The sequence below is a fragment of the Mobula hypostoma genome, chromosome 13 (assembly GCF_963921235.1).
Source record: "Mobula hypostoma chromosome 13, sMobHyp1.1, whole genome shotgun sequence".
NCBI lineage: Eukaryota > Metazoa > Chordata > Chondrichthyes > Myliobatiformes > Myliobatidae > Mobula > Mobula hypostoma.
This window is the reverse complement of record NC_086109.1, coordinates 55,678,448-55,697,446: the sequence shown is the minus strand read 5'-3', so window position 1 is coordinate 55,697,446 and position 18,999 is coordinate 55,678,448. Positions and strand designations below refer to the sequence as shown.

Sequence of the window (18,999 nt, the reverse complement as noted above, 5' to 3'; positions counted from 1 at the left end):
GATTCTATCTAGAATGGTGCAGTAATAACAGGGTTGTCGTGATGGGGAATTTTAATTTCCCCAATATTGATTGGCATCTCCCTAGAGCAAGGGGTTCAGATGGGGTGGAGTTTGTTAGGTGTGTTCAGGAGGGTTTCTTGACACAATATGTAGATAAGCCTACAAGAGGAGAGGCTGTACTTGATCTGGTATTGGGAAATGAACCTGGTCAGGTGTCAGGTCTCTTAGTGGGAGAGCATACGGAGATAGTGATCATAATTCTATCATAGCATTGGAGAAAATGTTTAACTGGAGTAAGGGGAAATATGAAGCTATCAGGCAGGAACTTGGAAGCATAAATTGGGAACAGATGTTCTCAGGGAAATGTACAACAGAAATGTGGCAAATGCTCAGGGGATGTTTGCATGGCATTCTGCACAGGTATGTTCCAATGAGACAGGGAAAGGATGGTATGGTACAGGAACCGTGGTGTACAAAGGCTGTTGAAAATCTAGTCAAGAAGTAAAGAAAGGCTTACGAAAGGTTCAAAAAATTAGGTAATGATAGGGACCTAGAAGATTATAAGGCTAGGAGGAGGAGCTTAAGAATGACATTAGGAGAGCCAGAAGGAGACATGAGAAGACCTTGGCGAGCAGGATTAAGGAAAATCCCAAGGCACTCTACGAGTATGTGAAGAGCAAGAGGACAATGACAGGAGAAAAGTGTGTATGGAACCAGAAGAGGTAGCAGAGGTAATTAATGAATACTTTGCTTCAGTATTCACTAAGGAAAAAGGACCTTTGGCGATTGTAGGGATGACTTACAGTGGACTGAAAAGCTTGAACATTTAGACATTAAGAAGAAGGATGTGCTGGAGCTTTTGGAAAGCAACAAATTGGGTAAGTCACTGGGAGCGGACAAGATATACTCCAGGGTACTGTGGGAAGCGAGGGATGAGATTGCTGAACCTCTGGCAATGATCTTTGCATCATCAACAGGGACAGGAGAGATTCCAGAGGATTGGAGGGTTGCAGATTTTGTTCCCTTATTCAATAAAGGGAGTAGAAATAGCCCAGGAAATTTTAGACCAGTGAGTCTTACTTCAGTGGTCGGTAAGTTGATAGAGAAGATCCTGAGAGGCAGGATTTATAAACATTTGGAGAGGTATAATTTAATTAGGAATAGTTAGCATGGCTTTGTCAAAGGCAAGTCATGCCTTATGAGCCTAATTGAATTCTTTGAGGATGTGACTAAACATATTGATAAAGGTAGAGCAGTAGCTATAGTGTATATGGATTTCAGCAAGGCATTTGATAAGGTACCCCATGCAAGGCTTATTGAGAAAGTAAGGAGGCATGGAATCCAAGGGGACATTGCTTTGTGGATCCAGAACTGGCTTGCCCACAGAAGGCAAAGGGTGGTTGTAGACGGGTCATATTCTGCATGGAGGCCGGTGAACAGTGGTGTGCCTCAGGGATCTGTTCTGGGACCCCTTCTCTTCATGATTTTTATAAATGACCTGGATGAGGAAGTGGAGTGATGGGTTAATAAATTTGCTGATGACACAAATGTTGGGGGTGTTGTGGATAGTGTGGAGGGCTGTCAGAGGTTACAGTGGGACATTGATAGGATGCAAAACTGGGCTGAGAAGTGGCAGATGGCATTCAACCCAGATAAGTGTGAGGTGGTTCATTTTGGTAGGTCAAATATCGTATTAATGGAAAGACTCTTGGCAGTGTGGAGGATCAGAGGGATCTTGGGGTCCGAGTTCACAGGACACTCAAAGCTGCTGTGCAGGTTGACTGTGTGGTTAAGAAGGCATATGGTGTATTAGCCTTCATCAACCGTGTGATTGAGTTCAACAGCCAAGAGGTAATGTTACAGCTATACAGGACTCTGGTCAGACCCCACTTGGAGTACTGTACTCAGTTCTGGTCACCTCACTACAGGAAGGATGTAGAAACTATAGAAAGAGTGCAGAGGAAATTTTCAAGGATGTTGCCTGGATTGGCAAGCATGCCTTACAAGAATAGGTTGAGTGAACTTGGCTTTTTCTTCTTGGACCAATGTAGAATGAGAGGTGACCTGACAGAGGTGTATAAGATGATGAGAGGCATTGATGGTGTGGATAATCAGAGGCTTTTTCTCAGGCTGAAATGGCTAACATGAGAGGACACAGTTTTAAGGTGCTTAGAAGAAGATACAGAGATGTCAGGGGTAAGTTATTGTTTGTTTTTTTGTTTTACGCAGAGAGTTATGAGTGCGTGGAATGTGCTGCCAGCGACAATGGTGGAGGTGGATACAATAGGGTCTTTTAAAAGACTCCTGGATAGTGTTGGCACGTGGCCAATTGGTTAAGGCATCAGTCTAGTGATCTGAAGGTCGCTAGTTCGAGCCTCAGCTGAGGCAGCATATTGTGTCCTTGAGCAAGGCACTTAACCACACATTGCTCTGCGACGACACCCGTGTCAAGCTGTATTGGTCCTAGTGCCCTTCCCTTGGACAACAAGGGTGGTGTGGAGAGGGGAGACTTGCAGCATGGGCAACTGCCAGTCTTCCATACAATCTTGCCCAGGCCCACGCCCCGAAAACCTTCCAAGGCGCAAATCCATGGTCTCACGAGACTAACAGATGCCTATTCCATTCAAATTCAATTCAGGATAGGTACATGGTGCTTAGAAAAATAGAGGGCTATGAGTAACCCGAGGTAATTTCTAAAGTAGGTACATGTTCAGGACGGCATTGTGGGCCGAAGGGCCTGTATTGCGCTGTAGGATTTCTGTTTCTATTGCTGTCTGTGTGGAGCTTGTATAATCTCCCTATGAATGTTTCAGTTTCTTCCAAATACTCTTGTTCCCATCCACATTCCAAAGACCTATAACTTGTAGATTAACTGCCCAGTGCAAATTACCTCTGGTGTATATCTGGGGAGGAAGAGGATGCTGTTCATCAGAATATAGTAAGAACAGATTACAGGAAATTCCATGGGGAATGGGATTACTTTCTGAGCCAAATCAGTCTTGACGGAATGAAGTAGCCTCCTCCATTGCCACTTCAGGTTCAACAGCTTCAAAAAGTATATATAAAATAAAAGGAAATGGGGACTAGAGGGAGGAGACTGAAAGTCTTCAGAATATAAGGTAATACAAAAAAATTTAGAAAGGGATAAGAATTTAACTTCAGGCCACATGACTTCAGACAAAATTAGAAGAAGGGTGGTAAATACAGGACTAAAGGTGTTATATGCAGTATAGGAAATACAGTAGATGGTAAGTCAGAATTTGGCAGGTATGACATTGTGAGCATCACCAAATCATGTCTGAAAGAAGATCAGAGCTGGGAGCTTAACATCCAAGGATACACATCATACTGAATAGACAGACAGATGGGCAGAGGGGGTGGGTTGTCATTGTTGGTTAAAAAAAAATGAAAATCAAATCCTTTGAAAGAAGTAATGTGGAATCTTGTTGGTAGAGTTAGGAAACTGCAAGGATAAAAAGACTCTGATGGAGGTTATATACAGGTCTCTAAACATTAGCCAGGATGAAGAGTATAAATTACAATGATAGATAGAAAAGGAATGTAAACAAAAAGGCAACATTACGATGGTCATGGAGGATTTTAATAAGCAGGTAGAATGGGAAAATCAGGTTGGCGCTGGATCACAAGAGAAGGAATCTACAAGACGATTTTTGAGCAGTTTGTGGTTGAGCCCACTAGGGAAAAGGCTATTCTGAATTGGGTGTCGTTTAATAAACTAGATTTATAGCCAACTTTGCAGGCAATACAAAGATAGTGTTGAGGAAGCAAGGAGCCTGCAGAAGGACTTAAGATTAAGAGAATGGGCAAATAATTGGTAGATGGGAAGTGTACGGTTATGCACGTTGATAGAAGTAGATATATCACTTCTATCAAAGTGCATAATCGTACACTTCCCATAAAAGCATAGACTATTTCCTATACAGGGAGAAGATTAAAAAATCAGAGGTACAAAGGGACTTCTAAGTCCTTTTGCAGGATTCCCTAAAGGTTAACTTGCAAGCTGAATGTGTCATAAGAAAGGCAAATGCAATCTTAAAAGGACTAGAGTAAAAATATAATCCTGAGGCTTTATAAGGCATTGGTCAGACCACTCTTGGTGTATTATTAGCAGTTTTGAGCCCCTTATCTAAGAAAGGAGGTGCTGGCATTGAAGAGTGTCCACAGGAGGTTTGAGGGAATGATCCCAAGAATGAAAGGGTTAATGTTTGAGGAGCATTTGATGGCTCCTGTACTTCTGGAGTTTAGAAGATTTCGGGGGGGGGGGGAGGGGTGAATATCATTGAAACCTACCAAAAATTGAAAGGTCCACATCGAGTGAATGTTGAGAGAATGTTTCAGATAAGGAGAGTTGAGGACCAGAGGGTACAGCCTCAGAATAGAAGGATGTCCTGTTGGAACAGAGCTGAAGTGGAAATTTTTAGTCAAAAGGTGGTGTATCTGTAGAATTCATTGCCACAGACTACTGTGGAGGCCAAGTCATTGGGTATATTTAAAGCAGAAATTGATTAGCTCTTGAATAGTAAAGGCATCAAAGGTTACAGGGAGAAGGCGAGAGAATGAGGGTAAAACAGAAAATAAATCAGCCATGGTAAAATGGTGGAGCAGACATGATGGGCTGAATGGCCTAATTCTGCTCCTATGTCTTACTGTCTTATGGTCTTTGGTGTATGTGGTGAGCCAAAAGGTTTGTCTGTGCTGTATTCTGACTTTATTTCTAATGTCTAGTGAAATTCAGTAGTCTCAGACAAGGTTGGTCAATATAGTTGCAAAGAAATATGGAAACATGAAAATAGATTTGGAAGAGTAAACAAAGCCTTGATTGAGGAGATGCATTTCAGAGAAGCAATTTGAAGGAGATATAAATAGTGACGTAAGCAGATGTAACTAGGGTAAAGAGATTTAAGTAAGTAGATGTAAATAGTATAGAAAAGAAATATCAATAAGCTGGTCAAGAAATGAAGTATCACAGGAAGAACTGAGGATTTCAAAAAAAAAAGGAGTTTATGGAAGTACAGAGTGGCTAAGCAAGGAGGGATTCCATGACAAGAGGAAATTTAATAAACTTCAGGCATTGATGCTGCACGTTTTGATATGTAATAATGTACTATTTTCAATGCTACATCCAGAGTTAAGTTGTCAGTTGTTGGAATGGTAATTAGAAATAGTCAGCTGTAATCAATAATACAATTAACTATAAGAGACATTATAGTTAGAAAATTATGAATATACAGTAGTGGATACTTTATTAGGTACACCTGCTCATTAATACAAATTAGCCAATCAAGAGGCAGCAACTCAATAAATAAAAGCATGCAGACAAGAGGTTCAGTTGTTCAGACCATACATCAGATTAGGGAAGAAATAACTAAGTGACTTTGACCATGGAATGATTGTTGATGACTCACGGGGTGGTTTGAGTATCTCAGAAACTGCTATTCTCCTGGGATTTTCACGCACACCGGTCTATAGAGTTTTATAAAGAATGACGCTAAAAACAAAAATCAACATACACTGAGTGGTAGTTCTGTGGGTGAAAATGCCTTGTTAATAAAAGAGGACCAAGTAGAATGACCAGACTGGTTCAAACTGACAGGAAGGTGACAGTAACTCAAATAACCATGCATTACAACTGTAGTGCGTGTGAAGAGCATCTCTGAATGCACAACACATCGAACCGTGAAGTGGATGCACCACAGTAGCAGAAGACCGCGAACATACATTCAGTGGCCACTTTATTAGGTACGGGAGGTAACTTATAGAGTGGCCACTGAGTGTCATTGCACCAAATATAAATGTCTAAATAGTCTTTTCCTATTATTTAACATGGCTAATTTTGTAAAAGCACCAGAAAAAAAAAGATTTTCAGTTACTCTTAGCAAAAAGTTTGTTTCTCTAAACCTTTAATCATATTTAATGCAGTTAATTGTCAGTTGGTTTTATGGTTCTACCTAAGACAGCTCTAGGGTTAAATTACATTTGTTTCCAAGCATTTTAAATATGAATGATAAATGCAAGCTTAATTTTTACAATCATCTTGATACCTTTGTTACTTCATTTTCAATAAACAATCCATCAGAAGAAAATAATTCCCTGGGAAGGAAAAATACAATATATTAATACATATTTATTTATTTACCTTTTCAACAATATTAAATATATAGGGCAAATTATCTCATCTAGATGATAATGAACATCATTGGTGGCACATTCTTTTAGCTTCAAACCTCCACTAGAGGAACACCGTTACATGCAAGTCGCCCAATACAGTTATCTACCGTACATATTACTCTTCTAAATTACTTAATTTTAAACTTTAAGGCCACTGATTATTTTTGGGTTTATGTTTCTATTTGATCTAGAATCAAATGTTTTGCATAATTATATATCATAACTGGACTCTATTATGATCACGTAGAAATAAACTCCAGTATCTCAGGAGGTGGAAAATATAACCACAATGTGGTTTTCTACATTCAAATGTCAACTCCTATTAATTAAACATAAACCAGCACTTTTCTTACAGTGGTCATGATGAACTCTTACAGGTTATAATCTGTGTCGATAAGCAGTGTCAAAATGAAGACAATGGAGGGGGATGGGGAGAAAAACAAACAAATGGACAAGAATTGATAAAAAGTCTACTAAATACATTTCCTTTGAAGGCGTGGATGCTTTTTCAACAGTTCATTTATTATCAAAGTATGTACCCATACACAAATCTGATATTTGTATTTCTCCAGATAGCCACTAAACAAAAAAACATGAAAATCGTTCAGACAGAAACATCAAATCCACTCCCAAGACAAAAGAGAACATCATCCCAATCATCACCCTTCCCCTAAAACCCTTTCCCCACACAAAATGGAACAGGAACAGTGACCCTCCCCCCCCCCAAAAAACTGCACTTCCCCCACACAAAAAACTAACATTACATCAATGCCCAAACACCCTACCCTCACACAACAAAACAGAAAAGGAACTCAAGATAAAAAAACACAGAATATAAAAACGCAAGTCTGAAAAATGTCCACAGTCCATAAATGTAATAGTCCAATCTATGAACGCAGAACCACAATATCATCCACCAATATCACCAACATTCATCGAAAGAGAGGGACATCACACGAGGCAGAGAGGCGCCCGCCTGCCACAGCAAGTCACACAGCAACAGGCCACTCACAGACTCTTTTTTTATAGGTATTACCTTTCAGTTCCTTCTCTGGACTGCCAAATACATCAAATTGTTATCCACTGCATCCAAACAGTTCTCCTTTGAGACCGGTTGTGAACATGATTGCTGTTGCCTTTTAACTACCCTCCCTCACCATGCATTGATCCTTTATCAACAGCTGCACAATTGTGGTATCAATATATGAATGGCAGGAAAAATATAAGCATAAATACCTTTGTTTCAACACCTTATATCTTGTGATTGCTTTCATTAAAAGCATTACATTTTCCAGATTACCAAATGATAGGGCAGCACAGTAGTACAGTGGTTAGCACAATCGCTTTACTGTGCTTGGATCACCAATTGTGAATCGATTCCTGCCACTGTCTGTGTGAGTTTGTACGATCTCTTGGTGACTCCATGGATTTAGTTTCCTCCCACACTCCAAAGATGTACAGGTTAGGGTTAGTATTATGTGTGCGTATACCATGTAACTGCCACAAGTGTGGCAATGCTTGCAGGCTGCCTCCAGCAAAATGCTAGCTGTTTTGATTTGACACAAATGAAGCATTTCTCTGTATGCTTCGATATACGTATGACAAATAGAGCTAATCTTTGATCTTTAAATCTTTAGATTTGTTTAGACAAAAGATAGCAGTACAATCCCATATGTTTAATTGCTACATTGAAATAATTATAAAGAACTTCTTAATTTGTCAAATGGTCTTATTCTATTAGTTCCTCCTATCCATTTATCTTTGTTTTAAAATATTACAACTCACTGATTAACATAGACAAAGTCTTGCTATAAATATACATATTTTTAAACTGGGAAAATATCTTCAGAATCAGAATCAGGTTTATTTTCACTGGCATGTGTCATGAAATTTGTTAACTTAGCAGCAGTTCAATGCAATACATAATATGAAGAAAATAATAATAATAAATAGGTAAATCAATCACAGCATACATATATTGAATAGATTAAAAATTGTGCAAAAACAGAAATAATATATATTTTAAAAAGTGAGGTACTGTTCACAGGTTCAATGTCCATTTAGGAATTGGATGGCAGCCTGTCATAATGCTCTTCATGGTACATCTATAGAAGTTTTTGTTGACATACTAAATCTCTTCAAACTCCTAATGAAGTATAGTCACTGTCTTGCCTTCTTTATAGCTGCATCGATATATTGAGACCAGGTTAGGTCCTCGGAGATTTTGACACTCAGGAACTTGAAACTGCTCACTCTCTCTACTTCTGATCCCTCTATGAGGATTGGTACGTGTTCCTTCGTCTAACCCTTCCTGAAGTCCACAATCAGCTCTTTCGTCTTACTAACATTCAGTGCAAGGGTGTTGCCGTGACACCACTCCAATAGTTGACATATTTTGCTCCTGTATGCCCTCTCGCCTCAATCTGAGATTCTACCAACAATGGTTGTATCATCAGCAAACTTAAAGATGGTACTTGAGCTATGCCTAACTACACAGTCATTGGTATAAAGTAGAGCAGTGCGCTAAGCACACCCCCCACCCCCGAGGTGCACCACTATTGATTGGATATTATCACCAATATCAGCACAGATAGTGGTCTTCCGGTTAGGAAGTCGAGGATCCAATTGCAGAGGGAGATATAGGGGCCCAGGTTCTGTAACTTCTCAATCAGGATTGTGGGAATGATGGTGCTAAATACTGAGCTATAGTCGATGAACTATACTGACATAGGTGTTTGTATTATCCAGGTAGTCGAAGAGCCATTGAGATTGTGTCCGCCGCTGACTTATTGTGGTGACAGGCAAATTGCAGTGAGTCCAGGTCCTTGCTGAGGCAGGAGTTCAGTCTAGCCATAACCAACCTCTCAAATGTTAGTCATTATCTGTAAAAACATCCTAGCAATCTTATTCAGAATTAAGTAAATTTTTGAATATATAATTGATACATCACAGCTGTAGAAAAAAATTTACACATAATAAGTTCACACTAGACAACAGGGTGACCCATTGGGGCACCCTTTGAGAGAAGGGTAGTGCAGTCTGATGTGACTAGAATGAACATTAACTTTTCCTGAATGCTATTGGTATCGCTTTGCTTTGGAAACTGAAGTAGAAAAATTCAGTTTATTAAAGAAGAACGATGCATAGCAAAGCAAATATAGCTTCTCCTCGTTTAACGAAGGACACTTTTGATGGCATCATTTCTGGTCTATCTGCCACCCTTGTGCCTCTCGTTGTCATTCTGGAGACGTGCAGTCCTTTCATCCCCCATCTCTTCTGCTATTTGTTCTTTGTCTCTGATCCTGGAGACTTGCATTTCTTAGCTCTTTTGTCTCTTCCTTTCTCCTCCTTCTCTGCCTGTTTTTGTCATTCTGGAGACGTGCAGCCCTTTCATCCCCCACCTCTTCAGCTGTTTGTTGTCTGTCTCTGATCCTGGAGATGTGCATGCCTCTCCTCCTCTGTCTCTTCTTCTCTCATCTTTTTTTGTCCTGACTCTTTGATCCTGGAGTCATGCGGCCCTGCCCTCATCCGATTCAGTTCTTTCCCTCTCCTTGCCACTTCCCGATGACGTTTGGCGTCATCTCTTGGCCATAATGTTCCCCTTCCCTTTCCACACAGCATAATTAGGCTGACCATTTTATTTTACCTGAATGCTGGATAGAAGATATGAAACAGTAACACCAAAGGATGCTGATTATTCTCGATGATGTGGTTGGCGCTCTCCTAGATGGATGTGATATAGTCACCGCTGTCCTTTGGCTGCAGCAAAGAGTTTTAATGGGTTGTCTCGAAGTACATCATTGCAATAAGATTTAATTATCTCTTATTGATGGGTGGCAGTTAGATCTGTCCTAATCCTGCACATGCTGATATAGAACATAGAACAGTACAGCATATTACAGGCCCTTCAGCCTACAATGTTGTGCCGACCCTCAAACCCTGCCTCCCATATAACCCCCCAACCTTAAATTCCTCCATATTCCTGTCTAGTAGCCCCTTAAACTTCACTAGTGTATCTGCCTCCACCACTGACTCAGGCAGTGCATTCCACGCACCAACCACTCTCTGAGTAAAAAACCTTCCTCTAATATCCCCCTTGAACTTCCCACCCCTTACTTTAAAGCCATGTCCTCTTCTATTGAGCAGTGGTGCCCTGGGGAAGAGGCGCTGGCTATCCACTCTATCTATTCCTCTTATTATCTTGTACACCTCTATCATATCTCCTCTCATCCTCCTTCTCTCCAAAGGGTAAAGCCCTGGCTCCCTTAATCTCTGATCATAATCCATATTCTCTAAACCAGGCAGCATCCTGGTAAATCTCCTCTGTACCCTTTCCAATGCTTCCACATCCTTTCTATAGTGAGGCGAGCAGAACTGGACACAGTACTCCGAGTGTGGCCAAACCAGAGTTTTATAGAGCTGCATCATTACATCGTGACTCTTAAACTCTATCCCTCGACTTATGAAAGCTAACACCCCATAAGCTTTCTTAACTACCCTATCTACTTGCGAGGCAACTTTCAGGGATCTGTGGACATGTACCCCCAGATCCCTCTGCTCCTCCACACTATCAAGTATTCTGCCATTTACTTTGTACTCTGCCTTGGAGTTTGTCCTTCCAAAGTGTCCCACCTCACACTTCTCCGGGTTGAATTCCATCTGCCACTTCTCTGCCCACTTCTGCATCCTATCAATGTCTCTCTGCAATCTTTGACAATCCTCTACACTATCTACAACACCACCAACCTTTGTGTCGTCTGCAAACTTGCCAACCCACCCTTCTACCCCCACATCCAGGTCGTTAATAAAAATCACGAAATGTAGAGGTCCCAGAACAGATCCTTGTGAGACACCACTAGTCACAATCCTCCAATCTGAATGTACTCCCTCCACCACGACCCTCTGCCTTTTGCAGGCAAGCCAATTCTGAATCCACCTGGCCAAACTTCCCTGGATCCCATGCCTTCTGACTTTCTGAATAAGCCTACCATGTGGAACCTTGTCAAATGCATTACTAAAATCCATATAGATTACATCCACTGCACTACCCTCATCTATATGCCTGGTCACCTCCTCAAAGAACTCTATCAGGCTTGTCAGACACGATCTGCCCTTCACAAAGCCATGCTGACTGTCCCTGATCAGACCATGATTCTCTAAATACCCATAGATCCTATCTCTAAGAATCTTTTCCAACAGCTTTCCCACCACAGACGTAAGGCTCACTGATCTATAATTACCCGGACTATCCCTACTACCTTTTTGAACAAGCCTCCGGTACCATTCCCGTGAACAACGAGGACATAAAGGTCCTAGCCAGAGGCTCAGCAATCTCTTCCCTCACCTCATGGAGCAACCTGGGAAATATTCCGTCAGGCCCCAGGGACTTATCCATCCGAATGTATTTTAACAACTCCAACACCTCCTCTCCCTTAATATCAACATGCTCCAGAACATCAACCTCACTCATATTGTCCTCACCATCAAGTTCCCTCTCATTGATGAATATCAAAGAGAAGTATTCATTGAGGACCTCGCTCACTTCCACAGCCTCCAGGCACATCTTCCCACCTTTATCTCTAATCGGTCCTACCTTCACTCCTGTCATCCTTTTGTTCTTCACATAATTGAAGAATGCCTTGGAGTTTTCCTTTACCCTACTCGCTAAGGCTTTCTCATGCCCCCTTCTTGCTCTTCTCAGCCCCTTCTTAAGCTCCTTTCTTGCTTCCCTATATTCCTCAATAGACCCATCTGATCCTTGCTTCCTAAACCTCATGTATGCTGCCTTCTTCCACCTGCCTAGATTTTCCACCTCACTTGTCACCCATGGTTCTTTCACCCTACCATTCTTTATCTTCCTTACTGGGACAAATTTATCCCTAACATCCTGCAAGAGATCTCTAAACATCGATCACATGTCCATAGTACATTTCCCTGCAAAAACACCATCCCAATTCACACCTGAAAGTTCTAGCCTTATAGCCTCATAATTTGCCCTTCCCCAATTAAAAATTTTCCTGTCCTCTCTGATTCTATCCTTTTCCATGATAATGCTAAAGGCTGGGGAGCGGTGGTCACTGTCCCCCAGATACTCACCTACTGAGAGATCTGTGACCTGACCCGGTTCATTACCTAGTACTAGATCTAGTATGGCAATCCCCCGGTCGGCCTGTCCACATACTGTGACAGGAATCCGTCCTAGACACACTTAATGAACTCTGCCCCATCTAAACCCTTGGAACTAATCAGGTGCCAATCAATATTAGGGAAGTTAAAGTCACCCATGATAATAACCCTGTTATTTTTGCACCTTTCCAAACTCTGCCTCCCAATCTGCTCCTCTGTATCTCTGCTGCTACCAGGGGGCCTATAGAATACCCCCAGTAGAGTAACTGCTCCCTTCGTGTTCCCGACTTCCACCCATACTAACTCAAAAGAGGATCCTGCTACATTTACTCACCCTTTCTGTAGCTGTAATAGTATCCCTGACCAGTAATGCCACCCCTCCTCCCCTCCCCCCATCCCTTTTAAAGCACTGAAATTCAGGAATATTGAGAATCCATTCCTGCCCTGGCGCCAACCAAGTCTCTGTAATGGCCACTACATCATAATTCCATGTATGCATCCAAGCTCTCGGTTCAACACCTTTGTTCCTGATGCTTCTTGCATTGAGGTACACACACTTCAGCCCTTCTACCTTAATATCGTTACACCGTTTATTTTCTGCTTCTTTCCTCAAAGCCTCTCTATATGTTAGATCTGGCTTTACTCCATGCACTTCTTTCACTGCTCCAAGTCCCATCCCCCTTGCAAATTAGTTTAAACCATCCCAAACCATGCTAGCAAACCTACCTGCAAGGATATTGCTCCCCCTCGAGTTCAGGTGCAACCCATCCAATCTGTACAGGTCCCACCTTCCCCAATGATCCAAAAATCTAACCGTGCCCCCTGCACCAACTCCTCAGCCACGCATTCAACTGCCATCTCCTCCAATTCTTACCATCACTGTCACGTAGCACTGGCAGCAATCCTGAGAACGCCACCCTTGAGGTCCTGTTCTTCAGCCTTCTGCCTAGTTCCCGAAACTCACACTTCAGGACCTCATCCCTCTTCCTGCCTATGTCGTTGGTACCAACATGTATCACGACTTCTGATTGCTTTCCCTATCGTACCAGGATGTCGTGCACCCGGTCAGAGACATCCCGGACCTTGGCACCCGGGAGGCAACAAACCATGTGGGTGTCAATCTCATGTACTCAAAATCTCCTGTCTGCTCCCCTGACTATAGAGTCTCCAATGACGACAGCTCTCCTCTTCTCCGTCCCACCCTTCTGCACCACCGGGTCACACTCAGCGCTGGAGGCCCTGCCACCGTGGCTCACACCTGGTCAGTTGTCCCGACCAATAGTATCCAGGACAGTGATGGTGATCAGCAGAATGTGACCCCTTGAAATAGAGCTGCCCTGCCCTTTTGCTCCGGTAGGCGTCGCTGCTGAGGTTGCCCGTGCCCATGCGTCGGGTTGTCGCGTCCCGATTTCCATGATGGTAGATCGGCTCTCGGGTGAAAGTGAGCCTGTTGATTTTGGCGAATGAGCAATTTTATACGAATATATAACCCTGAACTTTGCCTGCATTCTGTAAGTTAGCATATTTTAATTCGATTTAGCTGAAAAAAGTGCCGCTCTAATGCACCGTTTGCGCTAATTGGAAGTCACAAACAGAGCATGAGTGTTTTAGTAGTATATAGATAAATATACTGCGAGAACATAAGAATGTGTGACGCAGACAGCGCAACAAAATAACAAACAAGACATACTGTTTTATAGCACCAGGTGAGTCAGACAGAAATGGAGGACAGCTTCTAATAGAAAATATCAAAATGGCAGAAAAACAATGCAAGTGGAAAGCTGCGAAGAGAATGTAGAGCAGTTTGTGGAGGCTGTTGCTAACAAAAGTAAAATGAAAGAAAGGATACAAACTTAACGTAAAGAAATTACCAGTGGCTAAATGTATACAAACAAGATCCTGCAAGAAACTAAGAAAAAAATGCTGGCGATCCAGACCAACACACACAAAATGCTGGAGGAACTCAGTCGGTCAGGCAACCTCTATGAAAAGGAGTAACACCACCAGGTTCAGGATCATTTATTACCCCTCAATCAACAGGCTCTTGAACCAGTGGGGATAACTTCACTTGCCCCATCACTGAATTGTTCCCACAGCCTATGAACTCACTTTCAAGGACTCTTCATTGCCTGTTCTCGATAAGGTTCATTTATTATCAAAGCACTCTGAAATTTGTATTCTCTAGATAGCCACGAAACAAAGAAAGAACATGGAAGTTGTTCAGAGCGAAACATCAAAACCCACTCCCTGTGCAAAAAAGAACGGCATCCCAATCAAAACCCCCCCCAAACCCTCTCTCCCCTGCATAAAGTGGAACAGGAACATTGCTCCCCCCAAAAAACAACTCCTCCCCCACACAAAAAACTGACAGAATATCAACCCCAAACACCCTCCCCTCACACAACAAAACAGAAAGTATACGGGCGATTAAAAAAAACAGAATATAAAACCATAAGTCTGAAAAAGTCCACAGTTCATAAACAAAATAGTCCAATCCATAAACACAGAACCATGATACCATCCTACAAATATTACTGATGTTCATTGAAAGAGAGGGACACCACATGAGGCAGAGAGGCCTACCAGCCCACCACAGCGAGGCACACAGTGATAGGCTGCTCACAGATTCCTTCTCCAGCAGCTATCATCCGGCAGGTAGTAGGTGCTGAAACTCTTACTCATTGCTTATTTATTATTATTATTTCTTTTATCTTTTGTATTTGCACAGTTTTTTGCCTATTGCACATTGGTTGCTGATACACCCAGTTGGGTGCGGTCTTTCATTGATTCTATTGTGGTTCTTGGATTTACTGATTATGTCTGCAAGACAATAAAACTTAGGGTTATAATGGTAACATTCTTTGTAAATATTTGCACTTTGATAATAAATTTACTTTGAACAGTCAACATTTTGGGTTGAGACCCTTCATCAAGACTGGAAAGGAAGGGGGAAGATACCAGAATAAGGTTGGGGGAAGGAAAGGAGTACAAGCTACAAAGTGATGCGTGAAGCCAGGTGGGTGGGAAAGGGTAGGGGTGAGGGGAAAAGCTTCACTTTGAGAATATACCAGACGTACCCAAACTAAAAGTTGCGGGTGATTCAGTCTGCTGAGGGCTAGGTCTGTGTCAGTAAAGATCGGTGATCCAGAACTATACAGTAAATCCCAGTATGACCCACAGAAGGCTATTTTAAGAGTGAAAAAACAATTCCAATTGAGGTTAAAGACAGAATTGGATGCGCGTTAGCTCTGGCAGGGTTCGTTGGCCAATACTTCCTACAAAGCAAAACTTATAGCCGTGATGCATCATTCCCTGATGAACTCAATGCCTTTTACGCACGCTTTGAAAGGGAGAATAAAACTAAACCTGTGCAAATGCCTGAGTCACCTGGTGACCCTGTGATCTCCATCTCAGAGGCCGACATCAAGACATCTTTCAAGAACGTGAACCCGCGCAAGGCATCAGGCTGAAAACCTGTGAAAATCAACTAGCGGGAGTGTTCAAGGATACCCTCAAACTCTCATTGCTGCAGTTGGAGGTTCCCACCTGCTTTAAAAGGACAACAATCATACCAGTGATGAACAGCAGTGTGAACTACTTCAACAACTATCGCCCAATGACACTCACATCTACTGTGACGAATTGTTTTGATAAGTTGGTCATGGCTTGGATCAACTCTTGCCTAAGCAAGGACCTGGACCCGCTGCAATTTGCCTAATGTCACAATAGGTCTACAGTGGATACAATCTCACTGGCTCACCAATGGGCCTTGGATCACCTGGACAATATTTAGTACCTACATCAGGCTGCTGTTTATTGATTACAAATCAGAGTTCAACACAATCATACCCTCAGTTCTAATTAACAAGCTCCAAAACCTGATGCTCTGCAACTGGATGCTTGATTTCCCCACCGGGATGAATTCTGATCTGTGTGGATCAGAATTAACAAGGATGAGTGCTTAGCCCACTGCTCTACTCTCTCTACACCGACTGTGTAGCTAGGCACAGCTCAAATATCATTAATAAATTGGCTGATGACACAATTATTGTTGGGAGAATTTCCGATGGTGACGAAAAGGCATACAGGAACCTGATAGATCAGCTGGTTGAGTGGTGTCACAACAACAACCTTGTACTCAACATCAGTACGACAAGGGAATTGATTGCAGACTTCAGGAAGGGGAAGTTGAGGGAACACGTACAAGTCAATTATAAAAGCTGAAATTATGACACATCTGGATAGCAGTAGCAGGATAGGTCTGAGTCAGCATGGATTTACGAAGGGGAAATCATGCTTGACCAATCTTCTGGAATTTTTTGAGGATGTAACTATGAAAATGGACATGGGAAAGCCAGTGGATGTAGTGTACCTGGACTTTCAGAAAGCCTTTGATAAGGTCCCACATAGGAGGCTAGTGGGTGAAATTAGAGCACATGGTATTGGGGGTAGGGTACTGACATGGATAGAAAATTGGTTGGCAGACAGGAAACAAAGAGTAAGGATTAACGGTCTTTTTCAGAATGGCAGGCAGTGACTAGTAGGGTACCGCAAGGCTCAGCGCTGGGACCGCGGCTATTTACAATATACATTAATGATTTAGATGAAGGGATTAAAAGTAACATTAGCAAATTTGCAGATGACACAAAGCTGGGTGACAGTGTGAAATGTGAGGAGGATGTTATGAGAATGCAGGGTGACTTGGACAGGTTGGGTGAGTGGGCAGATGCAGTTTAATGTGGATAAATGTGAGGTTATCCACTTTGATGGCAAGAACAGCAAGGCAGATTACTATCTGAATGGTGTCAAGTTAGGAAAAGGGGAAGTACAACAAGATCTGGGTGTCCTTGTTCATCAGTCACTGAAAGTAAGCATACAGGTACAGCAGGCAGTGAAGAAAGCTAATGGCATGTTGGCCTTCATTACAAGGGGAGTTGAGTACAGGAACAAAGAGGTCCTTCTGCAGTTGTACAAGACCCTGGTGAGACCCCACCTGGAGTATTATGTGCAGTTTTGGTCTCCAAATTTGAGGAAGGACATTCTTGCTATGGAGGGAGTGCAGCGTAGGTTCACTGGGTTAATTCCAGGGATGGCAGGAATGTCATATGTTGAAAGATTGAAGTGACTGGGCTTGTATACACTGGAATTTAGAAGGATGAGAGGGGATCTGATTGAAACATAAGATTATTAAGGAATTAGACATGCTAGAGGCAGGAAACATGTTCCCGATGTTGGAGGAGTCCAGAACCGGAGGCCACAGTTTAAGAATAAGGGTAGACCATTTAGAACGGAGTTGAGGAAAAACTTTTTCCACACAGAGGGTTGTGGATCTCTGGAATGCTCTGCCTCAGAAGGCAGTGGAGGCCAATTCTCTGGATTCTTTCAAGAAAGAGTTAGATAGAGCTCTTAAAGATAGCGGAGTCAAGGGATATGGGGAGAAGGCAGGAACAGGGTACTGATTGTGGATGATCAGCCATGATCACAGTGAATGGTGGTGCTGGCTCGAAGGGCCGAATGGCCTACTCCTGCACCTATTGTCTATTGTCTTCATTGAGGGATCTGCAGTGGAAAAGGTGCGCAGTTTCAAATTCCTGGGTGTCAAAATCTCTGAAGATTTATCCAGAGCCGAACATACTGATGTAATTACAAAGAAGGCACAATGGCAACTATATTTCATTAGAAGTTTGAGGAGATTTAGCATGTCACCAAAGATACTCATAAATTTCTACAGATGTACCATGGAGAGCATTCCAATTGGTTGCATCACTGTCTGGTATGGAAGGGCCACTGCACAGGATTGGAAAAAATGCAGAAGGTTGTAAACTCAACCAGTTCCATCATGGGTACTAGCCTCCCCAGCATTAAAGATGTCTTCAAAAGGTAATGCCTCAGAAAGGCAGCATCTGTCATTGAGGACCCCCATCACCCAAGACATGCCCTCTTCTCATTGCTACCAACGAGTACAGGAACCTGAACACACACTCGATGTTTTAGGAACAGCTTCTTCCCTACTGCCATTCAGATTTCTGAATAGACAATGAATCCATGAACACTAAACACTACCTCACTATTAATTTCCTCTCTTTTTGCACTACTTATGTAATTTTATTTTTTATATATACCTCTTACTGTAATTTATAGTTTTTTCCATTACGTATTACAATGTACTGCTGCAGAAAATAACAAATTTCACAACATATGCCAGTGATATTAATCCTAATACTGATTCTGAAACTAGGAGGTGATAGGTGGAAAAGGTAAAGGGTTGAAGAAAGCGGAATCTGATAGGACAGGAGATTTGATGATGGAGAAAGGGAAAGAGGAGGGGGACCAGGAGAGGGAGAGGTGATAGGCAGGTGAGTAGAAGAGAACAGGTAAGAGGGGAGCCTGAGTGAAGAACTGAAGAGAAGAAAATGTGGAGGGGGAAATATTATTGGAAGATAGAGAAATTGATGTTTATGCCATCAGGTTGGAGGCTACCCAGATGGAATACAGGTGTCCCCCGTTTTCCGAATGTTTACTTTACAACACCTCACTGTTACGAAAGTCCTACATTAGTTACCTGTTTTCGCTAACAGAAGGTGTTTTCACTGTTACGAAAAAAGGCAGCGCGCGCCTGAACAGCCAAGCTCCTCCCCCGGAACTGCATTCTAGCCGGCATTGCTTAAACACGTGCTTTATCTC

General features: G+C 42.3%; 1 protein-coding gene across 1 annotated transcript in view; it reads right to left on the bottom strand.

Moving 5' to 3' along the window:
• The window catches only part of tex9 (testis expressed 9), a 97,916-nt gene that overhangs the window by 54,198 nt on the left and 24,719 nt on the right, over window positions 1-18,999 (bottom strand). Inside the window, exon 5 of the mRNA XM_063066511.1 lies at window positions 6,063-6,111. Coding sequence (XP_062922581.1) covers window positions 6,063-6,111 — 49 coding nt within the window. The remainder of the gene's footprint in view (window positions 1-6,062; window positions 6,112-18,999) is intronic.